General features: G+C 41.9%; 2 protein-coding genes and 2 long non-coding RNA genes across 4 annotated transcripts; 3 read left to right on the plus strand and 1 right to left on the minus strand.

Moving 5' to 3' along the window:
- The first annotated feature begins 12 nt into the window (after nucleotides 1-12).
- Nucleotides 13-2444, plus strand: LOC6497331 (mucin-5AC). The gene is made up of 2 exons (XM_032451784.2): nucleotides 13-106; nucleotides 164-2444. The coding sequence occupies exons 1-2, from the start codon at nucleotides 94-96 to the stop codon at nucleotides 2266-2268; spliced, it is 2118 nt and encodes a 705-aa protein (XP_032307675.1). The 5' UTR covers nucleotides 13-93; the 3' UTR covers nucleotides 2269-2444.
- A 3774-nt stretch (nucleotides 2445-6218) lies between these two features.
- Nucleotides 6219-6653, plus strand: LOC123257454. The gene is made up of 2 exons (XR_006507539.1): nucleotides 6219-6305; nucleotides 6364-6653. It is a non-coding gene; the product is annotated as an uncharacterized LOC123257454 (long non-coding RNA).
- Nucleotides 6654-8899: 2246 nt separating this feature from the next.
- On the plus strand, nucleotides 8900-10075 carry LOC6497332. The gene has a single exon (XM_001962266.4). The coding sequence runs from the start codon at nucleotides 9020-9022 to the stop codon at nucleotides 9572-9574; it is 555 nt and encodes a 184-aa protein (XP_001962302.1). The 5' UTR covers nucleotides 8900-9019; the 3' UTR covers nucleotides 9575-10075.
- Nucleotides 10076-19370: 9295 nt separating this feature from the next.
- LOC26514863 lies at nucleotides 19371-22019 on the minus strand. Its single transcript, XR_004310129.1, has 3 exons — nucleotides 21976-22019; nucleotides 19778-20329; nucleotides 19371-19719 (listed from the first exon to the last, which is right to left on the minus strand). It is a non-coding gene; the product is annotated as an uncharacterized LOC26514863 (long non-coding RNA).
- Nucleotides 22020-23279: the final 1260 nt, after the last annotated feature.

Genomic DNA, 23279 nt, shown 5'->3' on the forward strand with positions numbered 1-23279 from the left:
TTCGCCTCTTATCGGAGTGAGTTCTATATAAAGGTCGCAGGCAATTGCAAAACAGTCATTCAAGCATATTGTTCCCTAGAGGCAGCTGAAATCATGAGAACAATCTGTAAGAACCACAGGAACCCCATCTTCCAAGGACTAACACTAACCACTTTTCTTGCAGTACTTGTGAGCGCCCTTTTCGTGGCCAGCATCAATGCCGCCAGCATTCAGCCAACCGTGCGGGCGATCAACAACCAACTGTACAGGCGTTACGTGTGCGTCCATAAGCCCGATGGCTTCCGGGCCCTAGTCCCGGGCAGCTGCTCCCAGTACTACGAGTGCCAGTCCGGAGTGGCTCTGGTGAGCACTTGCTCGCGCTTCTTCGACAGCAAGGTCCAGGGCTGCGTCAACTACAACACAGGATGCATTGAGACCCAGGTCATAACTTTCGACAAAACCAAGGCAGTAGGCCTTGACGCTGCGGTTCCTTGTGCCGAGGAAACGACCACTGCTTGTGCGGATCCAGAAACTACTACACCCTGCGGACCTACTACAACCACCACGCCTTGTGAGTCTTCTACATCTACCACAACGCCCTGCGAACAGATCCCTACTACCACAACAACCTGTGAGCCTTCTACAACAAGCACCACATCCTGTGCGCCTACTACCACAACCACCTGTGAGCCTACTACGACAAGCACCACATCCTGTGCGCCTACTACCACAACCACCTGTGAGCCTACTACAACAAGCACCACATCCTGTGCGCCTACTACCACAACCACCTGTGAGCCTACTACGACAAGCACCACATCCTGTGCGCCTACTACCACAACCACCTGTGAGCCTACTACGACAAGCACCACATCCTGTGCGCCTACTACCACAACCACCTGTGAGCCTACTACAACAAGCACCACATCCTGTGCGCCTACTACCACAACCACCTGTGAGCCTACTACGACAAGCACCACATCCTGTGCGCCTACTACCACAACCACCTGTGAGCCTACTACGACAAGCACCACATCCTGTGCGCCTACTACCACAACCACCTGTGAGCCTACTACAACAAGCACCACATCCTGTGCGCCTACTACCACAACCACCTGTGAGCCTACTACAACAAGCACCACATCCTGTGCGCCTACTACCACAACCACCTGTGAGCCTACTACGACAAGCACCACATCCTGTGCGCCTACTACCACAACCACCTGTGAGCCTACTACAACAAGCACCACATCCTGTGCGCCTACTACCACAACCACCTGTGAGCCTACTACGACAAGCACCACATCCTGTGCGCCTACTACCACAACCACCTGTGAGCCTACTACAACAAGCACCACATCCTGTGCGCCTACTACCACAACCACCTGTGAGCCTACTACAACAAGCACCACATCCTGTGCGCCTACTACCACAACCACCTGTGAGCCTACTACGACAAGCACCACATCCTGTGCGCCTACTACCACAACCACCTGTGAGCCTACTACGACAAGCACCACATCCTGTGCGCCTACTACCACAACCACCTGTGAGCCTACTACAACAAGCACCACATCCTGTGCGCCTACTACCACAACCACCTGTGAGCCTACTACGACAAGCACCACATCCTGTGCGCCTACTACCACAACCACCTGTGAGCCTACTACGACAAGCACCACATCCTGTGCGCCTACTACCACAACCACCTGTGAGCCTACTACAACAAGCACCACATCCTGCGCGCCTACTACCACAACAACCTGCGCGCCTACTACCACAACAACCTGCGCGCCTACTACCACAACAACCTGTGAGCCTACCACAACAACCACAACACCCTGTGAGGTAGAGCCCACTACTACAACAACACCATGCGCTCAGAACCCTACTACTACAACAACACCCTGTGCACCAACAACGACAACTGCATGTGGGGAAGAAACAACCACTGTCTGCAGCGGAGCGTCTTCTGAAGCCAAGGCAAAGCCCGCAACCCTGAAGGTGAAACCCGCCAGACCAGTTCGCCCCGCTAAGCGTCCGACCTTGGAGTCCACCCAACAGGTCGCTCCCCAGGCTCAGGATCTGAGCATGTCCACCTACACGAAGTACGTTTGCCGTAACAAGCCCGACGGATTCATGTTGGCGTCTCTTAAGAGCTGCTCGGACTACTACATCTGCCGTTACGGAAAGCCCCTCCTGGTTAGCTGCGGTAGCAAGTACTTCAACGCCCTGAAGGGTATCTGCGATCTGCCGGAGAACACACAATGTGTTCAGCCCCTGGCCTAAAGTCAAGGACCTAACCCTTAACAGATCGAAGTTACGAAATTCTTATATATATATATGTAATACCACTGCAAAAGACCCCCACCTTGAAAATTGTCTCCAATCGTTTCGACGAGTATTCTATATTATCCTAACAAATAGATGCAGAAGCTACCACAAGCTACAAAAAATTACAAGTTTTTGTTTTAAATTTTTCCCCAAAAGCTTTCAGATCCGGAAGCGGAAATCAACGATCCCTTTCTCCCCAACTCTTTATAACTTTTTTTTATATAGATTTTATTAGTCGTTACAACGGAGATATATTTTTCATGATGAAATTATAATTTATCCAACTGTTTCACGGACCCACCACCTGCAAAGAAAGTCAAATTTATTAGTCAATATTGTTCTATGAAAGTGTGTGGTTGCGCCTACGCCAGAAGTGTAAAGCCTATAATGACACTAACGCCTTGGATCTACAAATTGATGGCAGGAACCTGGCCCAAAAGCGCACTGCAGGCAGCGGAAACGGTTAAATAAACCATGAACAAAGGCCAAAAATGTAATAAAGGGAGTAAACGCCGCAGCGTTCTCCAACCTGCGTGAGTCCTTTGTAAATTCGTATGCTAGGACTTTTTACTCATAGCAACGGCATCCGATGCCGGGGCCTCAAATTGAAATTGCCTTTCATTTTTGTTTTCCTGGTTTGACTTCACCCTGCAGCCAAAGAATTCAAATTAGAGCTTTGTCTAAAATCGAATCCAGACGGCAATCTCTTTTCTAAAATTCTTGAACTTGTTTTTATTCACTTCCAGCAGAGATTGTGAAATTTGTAATACTAACTCGTGGCGCTCATAGAAAAATGTGTAATTTATCGTATCCCAGACTTACCTGTAATTCATTTGATTTCTTCAGGCGTTGTCGGCTTCTTAAAATCCTTCTGAAGTTTAACAGGTATACAGGCCGTAGGGCCAACATGCAGGCCCAGAGGGGCCGCAACCCTTGGGACTGCATCCGTAGCCGCAAGGACCCAAGGACAGGGCACAGGGACCACACCAGGGCCCGCAACAGGGTCCGCAGGCACCCGGGCATCCATAACCGTAAGGTCCACAGCCAAATCCGTAGCACATTCTTTCAGTATTTATGCTGTGAAACGATCTTGATTTGAAGGAGTATCCTTCGGTTAATTTTAATTTTAATACTCACCTAAACTTCACGGATAAAGAAATGAAAGGGTGCTCAATGTGATTACAGTGGATAGAATTTTGTTAGTGAATTTTTATTCAGAAACTTTCAGACTTATTGCGTCTGACCTGAGAGTTCCAGATAAAAATTTCAACTGAACTGTTTCATAAGATGGGCCAGACTTTGTGGGGTTTTCAATATGAATAGAATTCCAAGGCCTGCTTTGGGATGTTGCATGGACTACTTGGATCTAAGGTAAAAACTAAGGGAAACCTTTACTTAAAGAGTACCTACCGGGCTTCAAGCCATGAAAGTTGGTTCGAAAATTGGACACTTCGTGCATTACAAGGGTAACACCAGAAATTGGCTTCGGGATCTTAATATTTAAGCAACGTAAAGCCCGCCAAAGCTCCAAATAAAGCAAATTTCAGAAAATTGGTGGTGGGTTCAAATCCATCCTGCAAAAGGTCTTACGACGGCTGAAGGCAACAGCTGTCAGACTTTGGCCCCCGCCTTCCCTGGGGATAAATTAGTGGTTTTGGTCTCTAATATAGTCATCGGGTCTGAGTGGCCCCGCCATTTGTCACTTGTCACCCTTAGCGCCATCCTCATGCCGCACTGATTTAATATTTATTTTATTAATACGAATTTAACATAAAAAAATTTTGGAAATATTTTGACACTCGGCATTGGTATGCCACGGACGGGAGAAGCGAGTGGCTTGGCTTGGCTTGAGGGAGTGGAAGGTGGCTGTGTGGCAACAGTCTGCTGGGGGTGGCTTTGTATTATTTTGACACTTGCCAAACAATTGGCATGCAAAATGGAAAACCCAGCTGCCTCAAATAAACAACAACAAAAGCGGCAAGAAGGAATGCCAAGACGTGGCTCTAACTGAAAATTTTATTAAGAATTTTCGTAAATTAAATATTTACACGACAGCTGTGCAGCGGACTTAAGTCGACCGTATTTAATTTCATATTGTGTTGAGGCAATAATGGAATTTAATAGCTGACTGAAGGAACTCTTTAATGTGAGCTTTGAAGCTGATCAGCGGCATAACTTTCACCTAACGAGACTAATTAGGTATATAATGGAAAACCTAAAAATAACGAGAGTAATATTGGAGGGTTAGAAAGAAATGCTTCAGGTCTTATGGCTCTTTAAAAATATAGGCTAGAAAGTTATGTATATTAAAAACCTGTAGCTTAGTGCCATAATTTTTTTCCATTAAATCAAATATACAAAGTTCTTTCTTAATTATTACAAATTTTGATTAGCTCTCTGGTCATCAATTTAAATATGCGAAGCACTCTCTGTAACAAAGTCAGTGGTTAAATTGGGCCTTTTGGAAATAAAAACAAAAGTAATTGGCTTAAGGGACAACGAGAAAAAAAAACCAAAATGCTGAAGTGTGGGTGCGAAGGACGAACGCGATTTGAAACAAACGAACAGCGAAGAACGTTGTGTCACTAATTCAGGTAATTTGTCACTTTATTTACATTTTAAATGAATGTTATTGTTGCTGGTGGCTGGTGGCTATGGCGGTGGCAGTGGCAGTGGCGATGGCGGTGGCGGTGGCAGTGGAGCCTCGTCCAGGACAGTAAGCAACCAAGAGAAACCCAATTTCCATTTTCGTTTTGGGGGCAAACACAAAGGAAGTGAGTGACTGACGTGCGGGCCGGCAAGCGTTTTGCAGGCCAAAGGACGAAATACAAAACAAACACGGACACAAACCCAAGGAAAAAAACCCTTTTCGGGCTCCACCCTGCAGGTCCTGGACGACTGTCAAAGGAGTGTAAGAAGGAAGCGAAAAGGATTCAGCCACGACCAAGAATGCCGATTAAAATTTGAACGAAATTTGAAGGGAAAGACAGAAGACGATTTTGCGGTAACCGTCACGTAGGCGGTTTGGTTTTGGGGAAGGGGACATGGTGTCCTTAATTTAAATGAAGTGGCAACAGATCAGCTTTTTTTTCTTCCTGGGATCATTTCTGTACCTTGTAGGCGATTTTTTCAAGTTTTGTAAACAGAGACTCTGGCAGGAAGTGGGCATACAAGTTCCGGGTATATTTACCGAAGGACATTTTTTAAGTAACCCAGTTTTTGTAGAGAATTTTTAATTAGCGGCGGTAGAGCGATCTACATATTTAGCCTCCAATAATGAAGACGCGAGTGTCGTAAGAAAATCGAATAAATTGAATTTCATTATTTGATTTAGTAAGAGAATTTAATGAATTTTTTCTAACAAAAACCGAAAAAAATCATCGAATGTCAATATGGACATTCTTTCAATGAATATTGAATTATTCATCAGTTTAGGATGGGTCCTTTTCGGCCAGGCTAGAAGCCAGGAGGAGGGTTCCTCTCAAGTTTTCAATTAGTTTGGCAGGAAGAAAAATTTGCAACAGCCGCCCGCAAGTATGCAGTGAAAAAATTCAATCAGCCGAGAAAATGTGCCCGCTGCCACGACAGGGACATCACAGCATGGCATTTATGAGCTGGGCTGGCTCATAAATTCTACTGGCAGCCAACACATCGGTGCCACCTTACTGGCAATGTCACCTTTTGTGGCTCTGTCGAATTCACTGCCGAAACGTGTCTTCTACGGCTTTTCTGTGGCAGTTGGCAGGTGGCAGGAGGCAGGAGGCTTGGGGCTTGGGGCATGTTTGGCGTTTGCCGTTTGGCGGGAGGTGGTGTACAATATTTGTCAAGGCAAAAACAAAGTGCTCTTGCTGCCACAACAATAGCTGAACCACTGAAATGGGGCATAAATATCTGGAGCATGTTTACCCTTTCACATATTTTGGTTATATTTATTTTACATACCAAGCAGGCGATTTCTAAAGTTGAAAACTATTTTTCCTTCCATCCAAATAGTGAGTATCTGATAAGCAAACATTTGTTCTTTTCGTCTTTTTTTTTTACACATTACAGTTAATTAAAGTTAAACTTTCTGTTTGCCGAAAAAAAATACGAAAAAAATCCTTTAGGGTTGAGAAGTGCAGGATACCAGGATACCGGCTTCTGCTCCTCCTCCATGTTACCCTTGGTGTTCACGGTTGTGTAAAGCCCCCCAGAATCGGCGATGACCGCCTGACTGCTTTCCGGTCCTCAACTATTTTTGTGCAATGAAGCGTTGGGCTTTTATAACGCCAACAGTCAGCTAAGAGACTTCATGATGAGCGGCTGCAGGGGGAAAGCGTCAGTCAGTCATTGAGAGGCTGTAAAAAGCTGCAGGGAAATTCTTAATTTACAAAAAAAAAATAAAGAAAAATCGGAAAACGAAGAAAACCCTGCGTAATAAATGAAACGTAAAAGAAAAAGAGAACAGAACTTAAAAACCTCGCCGTAGATACACGGTGAGAGACCAGGATGGACAATCGCCGGAGTGCTTGAATACCGAACCCCCAAGCCCTCAACTCCCCATTCACCAAATCCCCCACAAACTGTTTTCAGTTTGGACAGACTTAATCTGGCTTTCCCCCATGGCTACGCAATGGAAGCTTTCTGGTCCACTTGTCTGCTGCTTTGATTCTCACGGTTTTTCATTTGAATGCTCCCATGCCGGGCTGCCCAGATGAAGTATGCTCGGCCGCACCTGACCGACCGAACAACACAAAACAAAATCTTTGAGATACTTTTTAGATACGTATATATTTTAATGTGCGCTTTATCAACAGCTTTAGATAGAATAGCTGGAGTTGGCTGCATGGATTTAACATTTCTTTTTTTTGTTGGTATTCCGCATATTTCGATAGGGGGAGGATACTCCTTCCCGGATACGTTTGGGGGATATTCTGTGGGTGTTTGAGTTTTTGACACTTGGGGATGAGGACTCTTTTTTTTCTGAAGACTTTTATGACATTCGCGTTGGGAATGAACAAGTTTTTTCAATTGTGTTTTGGATGGAGCTCGATTTCAATTTAATGTTATCGCTTTTTTCAGTTTTCTAAAATATTTTTAATGTACTGAGGTTATTTTTTATGATTCGAAAGCCTGCAAGACAAAGATGTACCCCGCTTTATCTAAACTATGTCCTTTTTATGACCCTTTTTCTATACTTTAAATTTTTAAATAAATAATGACCATAGTCATTACCATCACCAAAGTGTGAAAGTTGTGGGATTTTGGGTGGGTGGTGGTCTGTGTCCTAGATTCAAGGCATCATAAATATTTTCGCAGGTAAATATTTTAAATTAAATATTCATTTGAAGCCTTTGCACCACCCGTTTAATGGATAGAAGGATCCGACCAAAGCCCTTCCAAACCGACTCTAATTAAAAACTTGAAGGCGTTAATCCAGCAACACGTGAGACCGAGACGGGGGAGAGACTTCGTTGTTCTAACGCCTGTCGAGCCATCACAAAAATGACATTTTGCTGGCTAATTACAATTTCAAATTAAATCACAAGTAATTAGCTGAAAGTTAAAGGCAAATATGGTGAACACACACAATGGTTGGGGGGCTGTTGTTTGGGCTGGGTTGGGGAGCTCAGGAATTTGACAGTATTTTATGATTTACAAACGCAATGAAAATTTTTCCGCCTAATGGTTTGTTTTTCCCGCCCGATAGGTTCATGATGGGAGCTGGGGATAATGGGGGTGTTGGGGGTGGTGTCACGCCCACCGTGTGACACCATCGTTGAAATATTTTCCTCCCAAATGAAAGACATTAACAGCGACAACAGACAACAGTCGAAACGGAATGGAACGAAGAGAGCCTGCGAAATGGGCAGAGCAGACGACACATTAAAATACATATTTAATGTTGATGTGGGAAAATATGTGTCTGTGTGGGTTTCTTGTCCCTCCCACCGCCCTTTTTGAGCTGGGATGGCAGGAGTACTATACCCTACATGTGGGGTATTCTTAAGTTACAGATGCCTTGCTTTAAGATTAGCTTTGAAATAGTAATAGTAACTTAAACTTGTCCCTTAAGAACTAAGTTTTAAGGAAGAATTTTCTCTGTCACCTCGAGGGTATCTGATATTCGCCTCTAACCCCCCAGGCTTTCCTTTTCGTCTTTGTTTTGTATTTTGCAGCCTTGTTTATTATTTATATATATGTCTGTCTATCTCCGTTTTCTCTTTGACTTTTGACGGCTCCAATCCCTCTTCTCACCCCCAGCTACTGCCCCTGCCCAATCCCCAACCCCCAACATCAACCTCTGACACAACGTCAGTTAGAAATGTAATCAAAATAATTACTTTTATTGCGACCACACCAAATGCTAATCAACAGGATTTTTCAGGTCTGTATTATGAATTATTGTTATGGGTTTTAATTTCCTAGTTGTCATGAAGGACGAATCGTAAATTAAAAAAAAGGACATCAAGCAATATATTGCCATAAGTTTATGCTTTATTTCCACCTGTTCATTAGTGTCTCTAATCACCAGTCCATAAAGAAGTGATCTTATCCCTAAAAATAATTTTAAAAGTAGGCCTTTCTAACAAAATCTCAAGGTACATTCTTTGGAGTATATTGTCTGGATCAGTACGTTTAGTAATTCTGCCCAAAGCAGTTGAAAATCGAACAGTTAAATAACCCAGTGCCTTCTATTTGGAATATCGTTACCTCACGCTTTGCAATGAACCATCCATTCGGGCCGAACGGTCCCTACTTTAGGCGTCCCTGTCAGCGGGACCGCTTCCCCAGCCTCGTGGACGAGGTGGGCGTGCGGGGTGACAGCCTAGTATCCGGCTTGGGCAGCCTTCCGGACATGGGCGCTCGCTTAAAGCGGGGTCGTGTGAATCCTCGCGCGGCCGAGAAGCGAGCCGCCCAGGCAGCAAAGGACGCGAATGTGCCGCCGGCCAGACTCTTTCTGCGCTCCACGTCACGGGGCCTGCGACGAGCCATCGACATCTACATGCCACGCTTTGAGTCCGACGAGGTCGAAGCTTTATCCGAGGGTGAGACAGAGTCGGTGGACAGCATGGAACCTGCACCGCCAACCCCCCCATTGGTGCGTATGGTTGGGGGACAGCCTAACCAGCCGACCCCGGCGGCGCCACGCCAGGCGGAGGAGCCAATGTACACCGGATTCTGTCGACACTGTCGTCGTCTTGGCAGCGATGATCGCGAGAGCGATAGACGCGCTCATTTGATGGCTCGTCGCATCTTCCAGAACATAGATCTATTGTAAGTGGACCTCGGACCCCGAACGTCACGATCTCCGCCCCCCAGCTTATCACGAATCTTTTGGCAGAAATGAGCACTTGTTGCGGCACTTCGTCCAGATGGGATTCGACAGAGACCGAAGTGCCTGCCCAAGTGATCACCAGCTTTTAACATCTGCATCCAATTACACTGATCCGGGAGTTTAAAACAAACAAACTTTGGGGGCGGAATTCTCACAAATCAACGCATCACACATATTTTCAAGTTGTGGCTTTCGGGGCATTCAACAAAAATGTCAACGAAGATGACGGGCGCCAGAAGCGGGGAGTAGAATGGTACTCTGTTCAAATAGTGGAGGTTTCCTGGTCCCAAATTATGTATTTTGGTCGGAATCCGTGGCTATAGCTTGATTTGTGAAGCAGAATTTTTAAAATTGTTAAAAGATTCCTTGGTACATACAAAAAACACACATACTAGAAACTGACAATTCTGAAAATACAATAAATTATTTTTTAAATATCTTATAGTTTACGTAGTTTGACTTTTTTGGGAAAGGTTATTAGTTAGTATTGTTGTTTAACTTAGAGAGTATCCTTTATATCTTTGGCACTTCTGTTTAGGAAATACAAATCCCTTCCGATAAAATGATCGGAAAGTAAAAGCCCAGAAAAGCAAAAGGCCTTAAAAACTTTCTCCTTTTTTTTTCTTAATTTTCCTGTGAAATGTTTCCCTGTTTACCATACGTTTGCCTTTTATTTTCTGAGGCGCATTTCCTTTGAAATTTATCTTTGTTGTTTCTGGCCTTTTGTTAATTTTTGTTACATTTGGGTAAATTTGTGTTTATATGAATATTGTATATCTGTTGGGGCACACTTATGTAACATACATACATGTGGCTAGAAATATTTGGAACTTTTGGAGCCCAACTTTATGCAAAGCATTTTGTATGTACAAAGTACACCTCCTTCTCGCACACAAATATAAAAGGAGGCCAAAACTTTTTGTTACCTTTAAACAAATTGTCCCTTTTTTGTGTAAGAGTGTGTGTGTGGGTAAGTTGGTAAGTTTTTGCAGAAACAACAAAGGGAAGACATTACAAAAACTCGACAGGATATGCGTACTTTGAGCATCTTTTCAGGTATATATGGAAAGTATATTCTGTTTGCCATATTTCCGTTGATATTTTTGGTCGAAACTTACAATCTAACTCAGAGTTGTTTTTTTATTGGCCAAGAAAACGGATTATGTTAACGCAAAAACTTTCGGGGATAATACAATTTATATACCAATTCAGAAATAGAAATAAAGAAAAGAAAAAAAAAAGAATTTAAATTATGAACAGCTTTCGTTTTTAAGCGAATATCTGCCAATATTGTTCACCAAACAGAAAACCACTGAGCTCATTGATGTTTCGGTGGGGAATCTGTTGGTTTTTGGTTTCAGGATTTTTACGCTTCAACGACTCTTTTAGAGCTATTTTTGTTGAGCTCCGCAAAGGGAAGCTCGGCGATTATTAGAGAGACTCCTACATTGCTGCTAATTTAAAAAGGATACACGCTGCGAGGAGCTATAAGTATTAAGGACAGAGTGGCAAGCCGATAGACAAAGAGGTGGACTGGTTGTGGAGGGACTACATCGTCCTTCCGGATTAAAACTACAATTAAATGCACATAAAACAAAATATCCTGCGGTGCTTTTATGTGTGTGCGCTTGTAATTTAAATCATTTTGACTAATGGGGGACTGGCACACACACGCCACGATGGAGCACCAAGAGCTCCAAGAGCTCGCAGCGGGCGGTGCTTTACAACCTTCCTAAAAAATTCAACGGCAAGGACCCCCAAACAGGACTGTGGATGCTGTGGACTGAAACAAAGGTTAAGCCGCACGCTCGTAAGGAGTTTCTAACTACCGAATTTTCACAATCTAGCCATCGTTGGCAACAGAGAAAGCAGTATCCTTGCCAGCAGGACCTCCATTCGCGCATCCTTTCAGTGTGAATAAACGTAAATCTGTATCTTTTTTCATGGGTGAGTAGATAAATGCAACAAATTAAGGCAAAATAAGCCGACCGTTTAAAAATTAACTAAACATTTTATGAATTACTGTCAGATTGCCAAGACTGTCAGATTTCGAGGGAAATCTTTTCCATTTTTAGTGAATTTTTTATTCTTAGTCCTTTAAGCCGTCAACAGTAAATTAGAGGAACGTTAGCCTAAATGAAATGATAGAAAGAAAAACCCCTAATGTAGATGATTGGACGAAAAGGTCCTGTTCTCTGCGCATTTTCCTTGGCTCTGAGATTATGTTTTTCCTGCAGGTCTAATTAGGGTCATGTGACTCCAGTGCAAACACTAGCAGTCCCACCTCCGGTGTGCGGCGATGCATGCTGCTGGAAAATGGTCTCTCATCAAATGCAGCTTCAGATTTTTGCGTCCAGTTTTCCTGGGACCCTTCCCCCAGGACACACACACACACAGAAAAAAAAAGAAAGTCCGAAAAGCTGACGTCTCCCCGGCTCAGATCAACGAACGTATGCTTCACGCACATTTGCCCACAGACGAGGACTCTCCCCCTCGTTTTCGGGCAATTATCATGCGCCCAAATCAGCATGTCAACCACAACCACCACATACTCCTCATCGGGCTCAGACGCAGACGCCATCAAAGCAAAGTTTTCCCAATGAGAACCAAACGAAACTTAACAGAAACGAATTACGCACACGAATTGCGCTGGCAAATATAAAAAAACACAAAAAACGGCAAGGGAATAATGAAATTATGTTAAACCGAAAGGTCTATATCCTTACTGAATGGGTTTCTATAAAATATTATGTGTTAAGTGTTAGAACTAAGAATTCTTTGCCCAATTTCTAAAGAAAAACAGGTTTTTTTTTATTCTTTAAAAATCCTTGTTAAAGATAAAAGTACTTTGCGAATTAGATCCCAATTATTTGATGTCCTCAAAACTGCTATATCCTTACCTTTATATTCTGCAAAAATTGAAATACCCACCCTGCTAGAGTATGGAAAGTCAAAGGAATGGCGAATAAATTATGAACAAAAGCCAGAAGAAAGAAGTACCAGGGAGGGGTTGTTTAGCATATACTTGTGCGTCTAATTTGTTGGAAAATTAGTTTTTGTGTTTTGTGCCTGTAATTTTCTTACGAACCCCAAGCCCAGCCTGAGATGGAGATCTGCACTTGATTTTGATTGAAATAAGCTGAGAAATGGGCAGCGTTCAGAATTTTTTCTGGGGACTTGCGCTTCATGATATAGGTTTTGGGTTAGTAAGTCTTTAGTTTTTAATAAAATTAATAAAATTAAAAGAAAAAATTATAAAAAATTCAGTTAATAAACTAATTACCTAAAATAATTACCTTTTAACTTTAAATTTTCGAACAAGGAAGTTTTCTCAACAAAGCTTTGTTTTTATTTCATCAGATTGCTTACTCCTTTTATATCGTCTTGTCTTTTATTTATTTATTTATAAACAAAGTAAATAAACAAAAAATAAAATGTATGTATCATCGATAAGCAACTTGGTCACACGCTTGCATCAATAAAACGACTTGTTATCATGCGATTTTCTGGTGATGAATCGAAAGCTATATATAAATAATGCCCCAGAAAGCGATAATTTATGAGACTCGAGGCACTGTCAGCATGTGGTACTTTGGAATGCTCATATCACTCCCTTCCCTCTGTAATTGGCATGTTTTGACACTGGGGAGTTTAAAGTGGGGAGCCCCCATGGCATGCGATCTCCGGATTATCTGATCTTATTTGAATAAGCAGTGTGGGAGTTTTGAAGAGCCAGAGCAATTACTTAGGGGTCATGTACGATAATCCATGTAATTAACTTTTTTAGTTTTTTTTAATATATTTTAAGATTGAAAAGCTAAAAGTTTAGCTACATATCAATCATCAAGCCAAAGTATATTCTTTTAGCTTAAATATATCTTTTCTTGTACAACAAATATTGTACAAAGAATAAACAAAATCCTGAAGTAAGATTATAGCATTAACAACCAGATTCATTACCAATACCATCGATAGTCAAAATTTATGCATGTCAACCTACCCGAAGTGAGAGTCCATTGCGAGGTCCATAAACACCTTGTCGCAGCGGAATCTTTGCGGTTCACTGCCCAGGATTTCCATCCCTGGGACCTGCCCCTTCAAGTGAGACATTCTATAACTATCGCCATGGGGCATCGGAGCGAGGCGGTGGCTCTTCACAACATTCCCCAGCCTTCAATCGCCTATTTCTCGTGCAATTTAATTTGATTAATGAGGTGCAATGGCCAAGATAGCGAAGGTCCGCGAAGCAGCCAAGGGTACTCTTTAAATCGAAATTTAACTGACCCAGTTCGAAGAAAGCCGAAAAATAAGATTGTCGAAGAAATGGTGAAGAATATTTTATACCTATTTTATAGAAATAGGAAGGGCCATCACTCAGAGAGCTGGTATTTGGATAGGCGCATTTTTAATTAAACATCCTTTGCACATTGGAGTGGCATCTGCTATATATAGGAGATCAAAGCAAATCCAATTACTCAACGCTAGCTTGCCATGCACTTTTCAAAAGTTGGCAATGAGCTAGAGAGCCGCATCGAAGGCAGCAGCAGTTCCCCGGCATCATTCACATTTCAGATTAATTGCAGGAGCATCTCTATGGTTCGGTGGGTGTGGCAGGAAGTCGAACGGCAGATCGTTCAAATGAAGCTCACCACCTCGTAGCCTGGCGGAACGAAGCAGCCAAGGTGTTACAACACTTCCAACGAGTCTCTTCCTTCAAATTAGTTCCTTATATGTTTGCTTGAAGAACTGCAGAGCGACAGGAACTTTTCCGGTCCGGATAGGTGACGAATGGAACTTGATGAGCTTGATAAAATAAGGGCATAGTTTGGAAAGAAACTGTTCTATATATGTAGATTTTTAAGATTGTCTTGAAATACAACACATTCTCTTTATAAGCAAGCCTCATATTTTTAAAAATATCTTCCCAAAAAATCATTTTTCCAAACCAATGTGCGATTCCGGAACGAGTCGCCGAGTTTCTTGAAATTGTGAGTGCAATTTACTCCCCGAGTTAAGGCTCGAAGACAAAGTGGCGGAAGGTGGAACTCTATCAAGATTGCACGAAACTGGCACTGAGCCTCGACTTGATGCGTTTGATTGAGGCCAGGCAGGGTGCGGTGCAACCGGGGACCTGTTGAGGCTGCGGTTAATTAATTGCGATCGCCGAGATTTTGTTTACAGGTGGGCGTGACCGGCGACTGTGGATGCAGGTGGCTGCAAATTAGAAATCCCTGAAAAACTGAACCAAAGACCACAACCAGTTCACTTGGCAGTGCAGTTCTCAGGGCTGTGCCCATCGTAGGACACCCACAAAAGTCCTTTAACTCGAAGCTTTGGGGGCATCTGCCACGAAATGGCAGTAAGTGTTTTGCAACTTTGTTGCAGACGACACAGTGTCATCCCACTCAGCTCCGACGACGTCGACGGAGAAAATTGGAGATGGAACGAGTTTTGCAGCAGTTCTCAATCCATATCCAGAGCTTCTCCTCAGAGAAGCTGCGGCGAAATTGAAAATACATTTTTAATGATTTGTTGCTCAGCTTGGTGCTTTGGTTGTTGCTTTGGGGGAACGTTTCCTCAATACGATGAAAAACCACGAAGCTGGTCATTGAACCTCACAGGATGTATGCCTTTTTGATCAAGTCTCCAGAACTCCAAGAAAGCAAGCTTAATCATAATGGGTTCATGAGCAATTAAATAGCATCTGTAAGATATACTCGACATACAAAGCTCTATAAGTAATCCAAAACCTCTGGTCTATTGATGCCAATCGAATAGGTCGAGTGACTGTCAAAAGGGTTTCAAAGATGCGAACCGAAATTAAATGTGCCAAAATATGACTAGACACTTTGTCCTGTCACATTCAGGACATCCGAAACTCTTGTGTGCCATCCATTGAGTGGCTGCGTGTGGATAATGACATACTGCATCTGCAGATACATTTTCATTTTGACAGAGGAAGAAAACTTGAAAACAAATGAGCTGAGACGAAATAAATTAGAATATGTTATTGGTCCTGTCGACTATGTGTGTGTGTGCTTGACTTAACTGTGAAGGATATTGTAAATGTGCCAACAACCTCTCGTTGTCGTTTTTGTTTTGTCATGCATACAATGAGATACAAATGTATCTATAGATGTCACATCAAGTGGACACTGCCTATATGTATCTACAATGTGCATATTTCTGTCCAGTCCAGGCCATCCAGGCAGCAGCAGACTTCTGTGGCTTCCGTATAATTGAGTGTGGTCGATGAAATTTGCCCAAGAGGATTTTAAAATTTTAAATTAAGTGGCTTGCTTTGAGCCCCGACATCTCTTACGTCCTGCGGTTTCCTTGCATAATTGTCCTCGACAAGGGAAATGCAATTTTAATGCCTTTCGAAACTGCTCCTGCCCCCGGAGTAAGTTAAATCTCTATTTGCTTTTGGCTTATTGTTTAATGCCCAGCTACGCTAATGCCTGTGCATGCTAATTGAAAGAACTTGGCAACCAAGTTCCTCCCCATCCATATTCCACCCTCCATCCCTTCTCAAAATGTATCGATCAGGAACTTTTGTATCCTTCCCCGCCAGCCAATTTGTATTGGCCCTGTGCCATGCACATAAATTTCCCCAGGTCCAGGTCCTGTGACAGTCTTTATCCTTGTTTGTGCTCTTCGAAGCGCCAGCGTCAGAGCTCCTGAGGTCCACAGCGCCAGGACCTCCAGTCTCAATTTCACGTTTCACATAACAATTTTGAATGCCAACTCGCAAATGAACTATAAATAAATAATTTCAAGTGCTAGAAAGAAAAACGAACAACGGCAATATTCAAAGGTCACTTTGTATTGCGCGAACGAGGGTGGTTAATTAAGTTTTATAGTTATTTGGGTGGAAGGTGTTATGAATCTTAGAATAGAAAGTTATAGCTGTAAAGGTGGAGGAAGCAGGGTTTGGAAATTAATCCAGACTTTTGTCACTTTCTTAGGTAATATTCCGACTTAGAAGTCTTCCTAAAAATATTATTTTTGATCAAAATCTAAGCAAAACTTACTAATCAGCCCTCTGGCTCGCATGCTGCTAAGAAGGATTCGTATATTTGGAGACGTCAGGATAACGGATATAAAGAAGGTGAGAGAATGAAACAACAAACAATTGCAAGGAAGCAAAACCATACGAAACGTACGCCGGCAACAAATCGACGGAACCAAAGGGAAAGCAACAAGAATTTTATTATATGTCTGCAGTGGAGTCAAAAATAAATACATATATACGCCCATTCAGATACTCACATACAATGGCCAGCAGCGACAGGAGCAGCATCGACAGCAGCAGCAGCAGCAGAAGCAGAGCCAGTGGCAGGTTTCAGCTACAAATTCATTAAATAAATTATTCATACGCAACGTGTGCCGACGACGAACGAAAAAAAAAATGGCCACTGATGTCGCAACCTTCGTGTCGCTTGGTTTCACTTTTTCACATGTACACGAAAAACTCCGACGTTGGAGGGAATTTCAATGGAATTCTTTTTGTTTTTTTTTTTGTTCGTTTTTGTGTTTTATTTGCCAACGTCAGTGGAACGCAAACGCATTCCACTTAAATATTTATGCCCAAATGTCTATGTTTGTGAGGGTCGTTTCGAGCCAGGTCGAGAATGGACCCCAGTGAGTGGCGCAAGTTTGCCATTTTCGTGTCTAATTTTCATTTTCTGCTTGACATTTGCAAGTTAGTTCGAGCTTTCTCGCTCAGAAGGAGTTTCCAAAAACTTTTCAACTGCTAAGTATTTTCAGAAACTCCCGAAAATGTCTAGTTGGCAATTTTGAAAACCGCAACGAAGTATGCAACAGTTATTTTCCAAGCAAATCATGTCGAAAATATAAATGAAAATTGGACGATTTGCAAGTCACAGGACCTGGCAGATTGTACTGGGCCAACAATTTGCATATGGCCATAAAATTGAAAACTAGCTGCAACTTCCTATAAGTTATCAGTACTCGAGCCATCCATCCTGGGCTGAGATAGCTGAGGTGCACTAATAAAATTCCATTGTGAAATAAGCAAATGCCAAAATGTAAATTCCATCCACCGACGGGGTCCGAAAATGTCAATGCATTCAAAGCTCTAAGTTGGACCTGCATTTTTCACAGTTGCAATTCAATTTTTCCTCATGCTTCACTTGTGCGGCATGTGGATTTTTGGTTGGAATTTCTGTTACGTTGCAGAAGAATGAACTTTTTTGTTTGCCCCATTCCAACTCAATATCTGAATGTTCCTCGTTTCCGGGGTGGGTGAACGCCGTAATGGATCTTACAAAAATTTGGCAGAACTTTCCATTTTTATTTTTTTTGCCAGTTAGTTGGAGTTTTTTTAAATAAAATAAATGGACACTGTTAAGTGTTAAAATGAAAAATATTATACAATTGTTGAATTTCTTGAAACAAATGGAATGAGAATATGGGCCACGGTCATTTATATATCTTTGCTAATAAGCATCCCATCCTTGAGTGGAATACCTTAAACGATTTGTGGATCGATTCTCTTTCAATCTGCATCAAAATCCAACAAAAAATATTTTTTCCGATTTTTTGTCAAAATTCCTGGAGGTTCCCCTTAAAAAGTAAACAAAAACGCATTGGGGAATAAAATGGCTCCCATCGATGGCTATATCTTTGCCAATAATCATCTGATTCTTGAGCGGAATACCTTAATCGATTTGTATATTGAGTCTCTTTCAATCTGCATCAAAATCCAACAACAAATAATTTTTTCGATTTTTTTTCAAAATTCCTGGAGGATCCAAAACTCCTGGAGGGTTTGTGATCATTTCAAAAGTACACAAAAACGATGGCTTTATCTTTGCCAATATTCATCCGATTCTTGAGCGAAATACTCTAAACGATTTGATTATCGATTCCCAATAATTTATTATTTGAAAAGTCTAAAAACGTTGCATGCTTAATACTTTTAAATTATTATCTATTGGTTGTTCATTTGAAATTCAAAGTATACGTTATTTATTTGTGCCGCTCTTTCCCGATGATGTCTGGCAGTACAGAGCCGGCCAGGGCATTGGATGAATTTGGATGGCGGGGTCGAAACCCATGTTTTGGTCAACACAATTTATACACAAAGAGGCAAGCAGCAACAAAGCCAATTTTCATTGTGAACTGCTCTTAGTGACGTGTCAAATAAATTTTATTTAAATAAATGATTATTCCATTAACCGCAAAAATGGATTTCGGTGCAATTGCATAAATGGAATGCAATAAATGAAGTGCAGCCAAAGGTACACTGGATAAAGCAATATAGGAATGCATTCCGGACACTCCCGTCCTCCGCTGTTGTTGTGGTTTGGTTGTTTTTCTGACGTGGTTGCTTTTTTGGAGTCAAAAATTCCGGGTTAGTGGGTTCTTTTACATCTCTTTTTTGGAACTAAATATTATGTTTTTGGGAAAAAAATATGAAATAAAAATAGGTGATGTTCTCAGTTTAATAAATATTATATTACACAAATTATATTTTGTGGTTTCTGGTGGTGATTACTAATTAAAGTAGTTACTTCCAAGAACTACTATTTTTTGACAAGTTTCGAATCACAATAGTAGTCGGATGTAGAGACTTGTTTACTTTTTGTTTAAATAGTGGTTTTAAAAGTGTTCGTCTTCTGTTATTTCTGAAACGTGCAACAACCATTTGATTGAGAAATTTATGATCAAAAGTGAGTGAAGCTTTTCATATAAAACGACAACTTACCGGTCTGAATGACAGTTTTTACGAAATATTTTAATAACTTTATTTGATTTTTTACTGCGTCACGTTCGTAATCGATTTCTGACAACTTTTCGTCTTACCAACTTTGCGTCTTCCGCACCGTCCTTCCTGTTGTTGATTGTTGAATAAAATTCTAATTACACAATATTCAACGCACATTTCTGACACCTTTCGAATCATGGCTGAGTCGTAAGGAGCCGAAACGGTTTTACGACATCTTTATTTAATTGCAAAAAGTGAGCATTAACGCAACAACATTTTATGACAGCTGCCAGCCATTTAAAATGACGGGTCAGTCAAGTTATTACACCATAAGCGTTGCTGATTTTCCAGAAAGCTTTAAGTACAGAAATAGAACAATAATATTTTTGAACAATCTTACAGCTGATACTTACATTAAAGTACTTTCCATTAGCTTTAGTGGGGAGGGCGCTTTTCGCCGATTTCCGCGGAATTGCCTTCCCGAAATAACCCCGCCGGATAACCAGATTCTCCTGCCCCTATTCATAATGCGGCTCATGCATTTGAAGTTTTGACAGTTGACTGTCATTACTCCGTCTCCGGCTCCGGCTTCTGTTCCAGCCCCTCTGGCCATCAGAACAACGAAGCCAAACCAACCAGCCAACCAAACCAACCAACCGACCAACCAGCCAACATCGCTTACCATTCTAGTCAAATTTGGCAGTGCTTTTGCGTTTTACGTTAAAATTTCGCTGCCTTGCATACTAAGCAATCCTTCAATGGGAAAGCCCGGCAAAAGACCAACTGGGTGGCTTCAATTGTTCCCGATGCTATATTGTGGCTGATGCTGTAAGCACACAACCACAAAATGGACAAAATCTGTTCAATTTTGGGCCCGTGATTTTTCAATACACAACTGGGCGTGAGGAGCGTGGGTCAGCTGGCATCTGATTTGGCGAATTAACATTGATGGCTGGTACTGTGGGCTAAAAAAAATAGTTTTAATAAATCATATATACATTGTAGTTAGTTAATATAAAGGTGGATATATGGATACCAGATTGACAATCAATACTTTTGAAATGGAATTAAGTTTCTTAAACTTCTCTCTTGAAGACAACTTCAAAGCCAAAAGTACCGGGTATGAATATGAAAATAAAGCCACTAAGTCTTATTATGTTTACAAAGTTTTAAAACTTTATTTTGTGATACTCTTCCGTGAAACCAATATTTAAAATAACAAAAAATTAAATAACAAAATTTTACGACCTACTGTCTACTGTGCTTCTATGCAAAGCCTTCATTGAGTTTGTTGGTAGGCACGGCCCATCAGACTGCCTTGTCCTGCATTATCCCCCCCTGGCTCCACTTCTTCCGGAATCCGGACTCCCAACTCCCGGCCGTACATCCTTTCGAACCGGAGTTTCGTCGAACGTTCATTAGCACGCACGTCGGCGCCATTTTGCAAACGCATTTCCGGTGCAGTTGGTCGTGCAGCCGAACAGCGCTGACCTGTGCGCTTTCGGAGAAGACATGATGACAGTTGAGAAGTGAGGGTTTGGAAAAAAGTAAGCCAAAGCTTTTAAAATGTTACCTTTTGGAATTAGCTTAATGGCAGTTTAAATTGGGATGCCAGTGGGTATATAAAACTATCATACTCTTAAAAGAATCAATTAGTAATTGTTTTATTTTATGTTTTCTAGAATATAACGAGATCCTTTAACTTCCTTAGGTTCTAAATAGCTTTTTATATCATTCAAAGCAGTAATGTTCCAAATAAAAGTTACATATTCAAAATAATAGTCCAAAAAAGTAACTTCGAAGCTTACCCATATATTTTTTTTTAAAATCACACAAGGATTTGAATAAATCGAATGCTCTCTTGTTTAGAACTAACAAGCATATCCACTTCATTTTACTTGTATATTTTGCACTGCAGTACAATGTTATTTATCTGGCTGGCCATTCAAAAGGCATTTTTAATTGGCGATGAGTACGGCAAAGCTTAACGCAACATTTACCCATTGCAAAGGAAGGATTTTGGGCAAAACAGGGGCAGGAACAGGGCCATGGCCAAAAACAGAGGCAGGGTAGATGGGGCACAACGGTTGCGAATCGAATCCAAACCAATAAAAGTGCCAGAACAGAGCCGGGGCTATGCAGAGGGTCGATAATTGGTAACGCGTCACGTTTAATGCTCTCAAAAGCCAAAAATGGAATTTCTAATTAAGTTTTACAGGGATTTAATATCGACCATCTGCAGTTCCCCAGTACAATTACTAGCTATCGTGCTCCTTCTTTACGGCCAGAACTTTGCTGCCCGGCAGCACTGTGTACGAAATTTTGGTCAATTAACACATCCACGAGCTTAGAATAGAAGCCCAAGCCCAGTCAAAACACAAACTAGCCAAAGTGAATACAAAAAGAAGAAAAAGTGGAGTGTATTCAATGTCATAATACCCTATTTTTGGTTTTGAAAACAAAACTAGATAGTTATGGGCGATGATTGTTAAGTCAACTTTTGATTCTAAGTATAAGTTAAAACCATATACCTTCTTTGTTCTTTGCAGACTTCCGAAAGTTTCATAATACCTCGTCTAGGGTATCAAAAAAAAGAAGAATTTTGGCTTACTTGTTGGAATATTTTCGTTTTGCTGTTGCTCCTGTTGCTGATGCGCTTGGGGGATTAACAAGTAGTCGGTTGCTGCAACTGCAACTGCAACAGCAGAGCAACTGCAGCAAGTGAAGCAACTGCAACTGGTTGAAGAGGATAGACACTGTCTGCCGGAGGATAGATGGGTGTCTGCTCCTCCCCTGATGAGTGGAAAATTGCTTTTGGAAATCTGTTTATCAACAGAGTTTACTTGATTTTGTTGTCTGTGTGAAAATATCGGAATCTGGCTTATTGTTAAGTACTGGCCTGTCAACTGTCAATGAAAAAAAGTCGATGAACCAAGAACTGAAACTATGCACTTTGCTATGGATAGTTGAGTAAGTTTATTCTTTTTTGAAAACCGGCTTGAACAGAATGCCTGCCTGCCAGCATGTACCGGGTATTAATATTTTTGAAACACTGTTTCCTCTTTTTTTTGGTACATATAACTTTAATAAATTATTTTTCAATAGACTTGGAACTTGAGCTCAAGTTTGGGAAATACTTTTTGACTTGTTGAGAGATACACCCCCACCTCTCCCTATTGGCATATTTCAACGGCAGAGCAACAGATAACAGACAGCCGACAATCCCGCCAATGTTCATGGATATGCATATTCTGGATATGGCCAAGGCAGCCCATAGCCGTCATGCCACATCGTCCGTCCCCCTGCGACCCGTCATTTGTCAGAGCCTCGAAGCAGTAACAATTGATATGCGTGTACGTGAGCGGAATGCCAAGAAACCCCATCGGGGGGGCGGCAAGGCGGGGGATTAACGCAAATTTGTGAATCGAGGTAGTGGAAACGCTCCAACTTGGCACGCGCGTGATGGTCTAAAAATGTATCAAATGGTAAAATGGCAAAACTTGAAGAGTCAACTCAAAGATGGAGATGTGGCGATGGGAGTGCCTTGCGGCCAGTGCCAGTGCCAGTGGCAGGGCACTGTTTCCTGCAGGAAATGTTGAGTGCCTCGCCTATGTCTATTCTTATCAATTAGTCATTTCTCATTTCCGAGAAGGCAAACACAAGTCCATACCATAACTCAGCGGCTGCGCGCATGCGCAATGTGACACCGAACGGTTATAGGCGAGAATTTACACAAAAATGCAATCAGTCGCCTGATAAAATATACAAATTGCCATCGAATCGAAGGATAGAGATAGTCCCTGTCCGTTGGCGAACGTTATCATCGAAGACTATTTGCATTGCTCGAAGGAGGAGGAGGATTGAATGAATTTATCAGCAGGTCCGATACGAGCACGAGTACGAGTACTTTGGGTA

Source organism: Drosophila ananassae, chromosome 3R (assembly GCF_017639315.1).
Source record: "Drosophila ananassae strain 14024-0371.13 chromosome 3R, ASM1763931v2, whole genome shotgun sequence".
NCBI classification, from domain to species: Eukaryota; Metazoa; Arthropoda; class Insecta; order Diptera; family Drosophilidae; genus Drosophila; species Drosophila ananassae.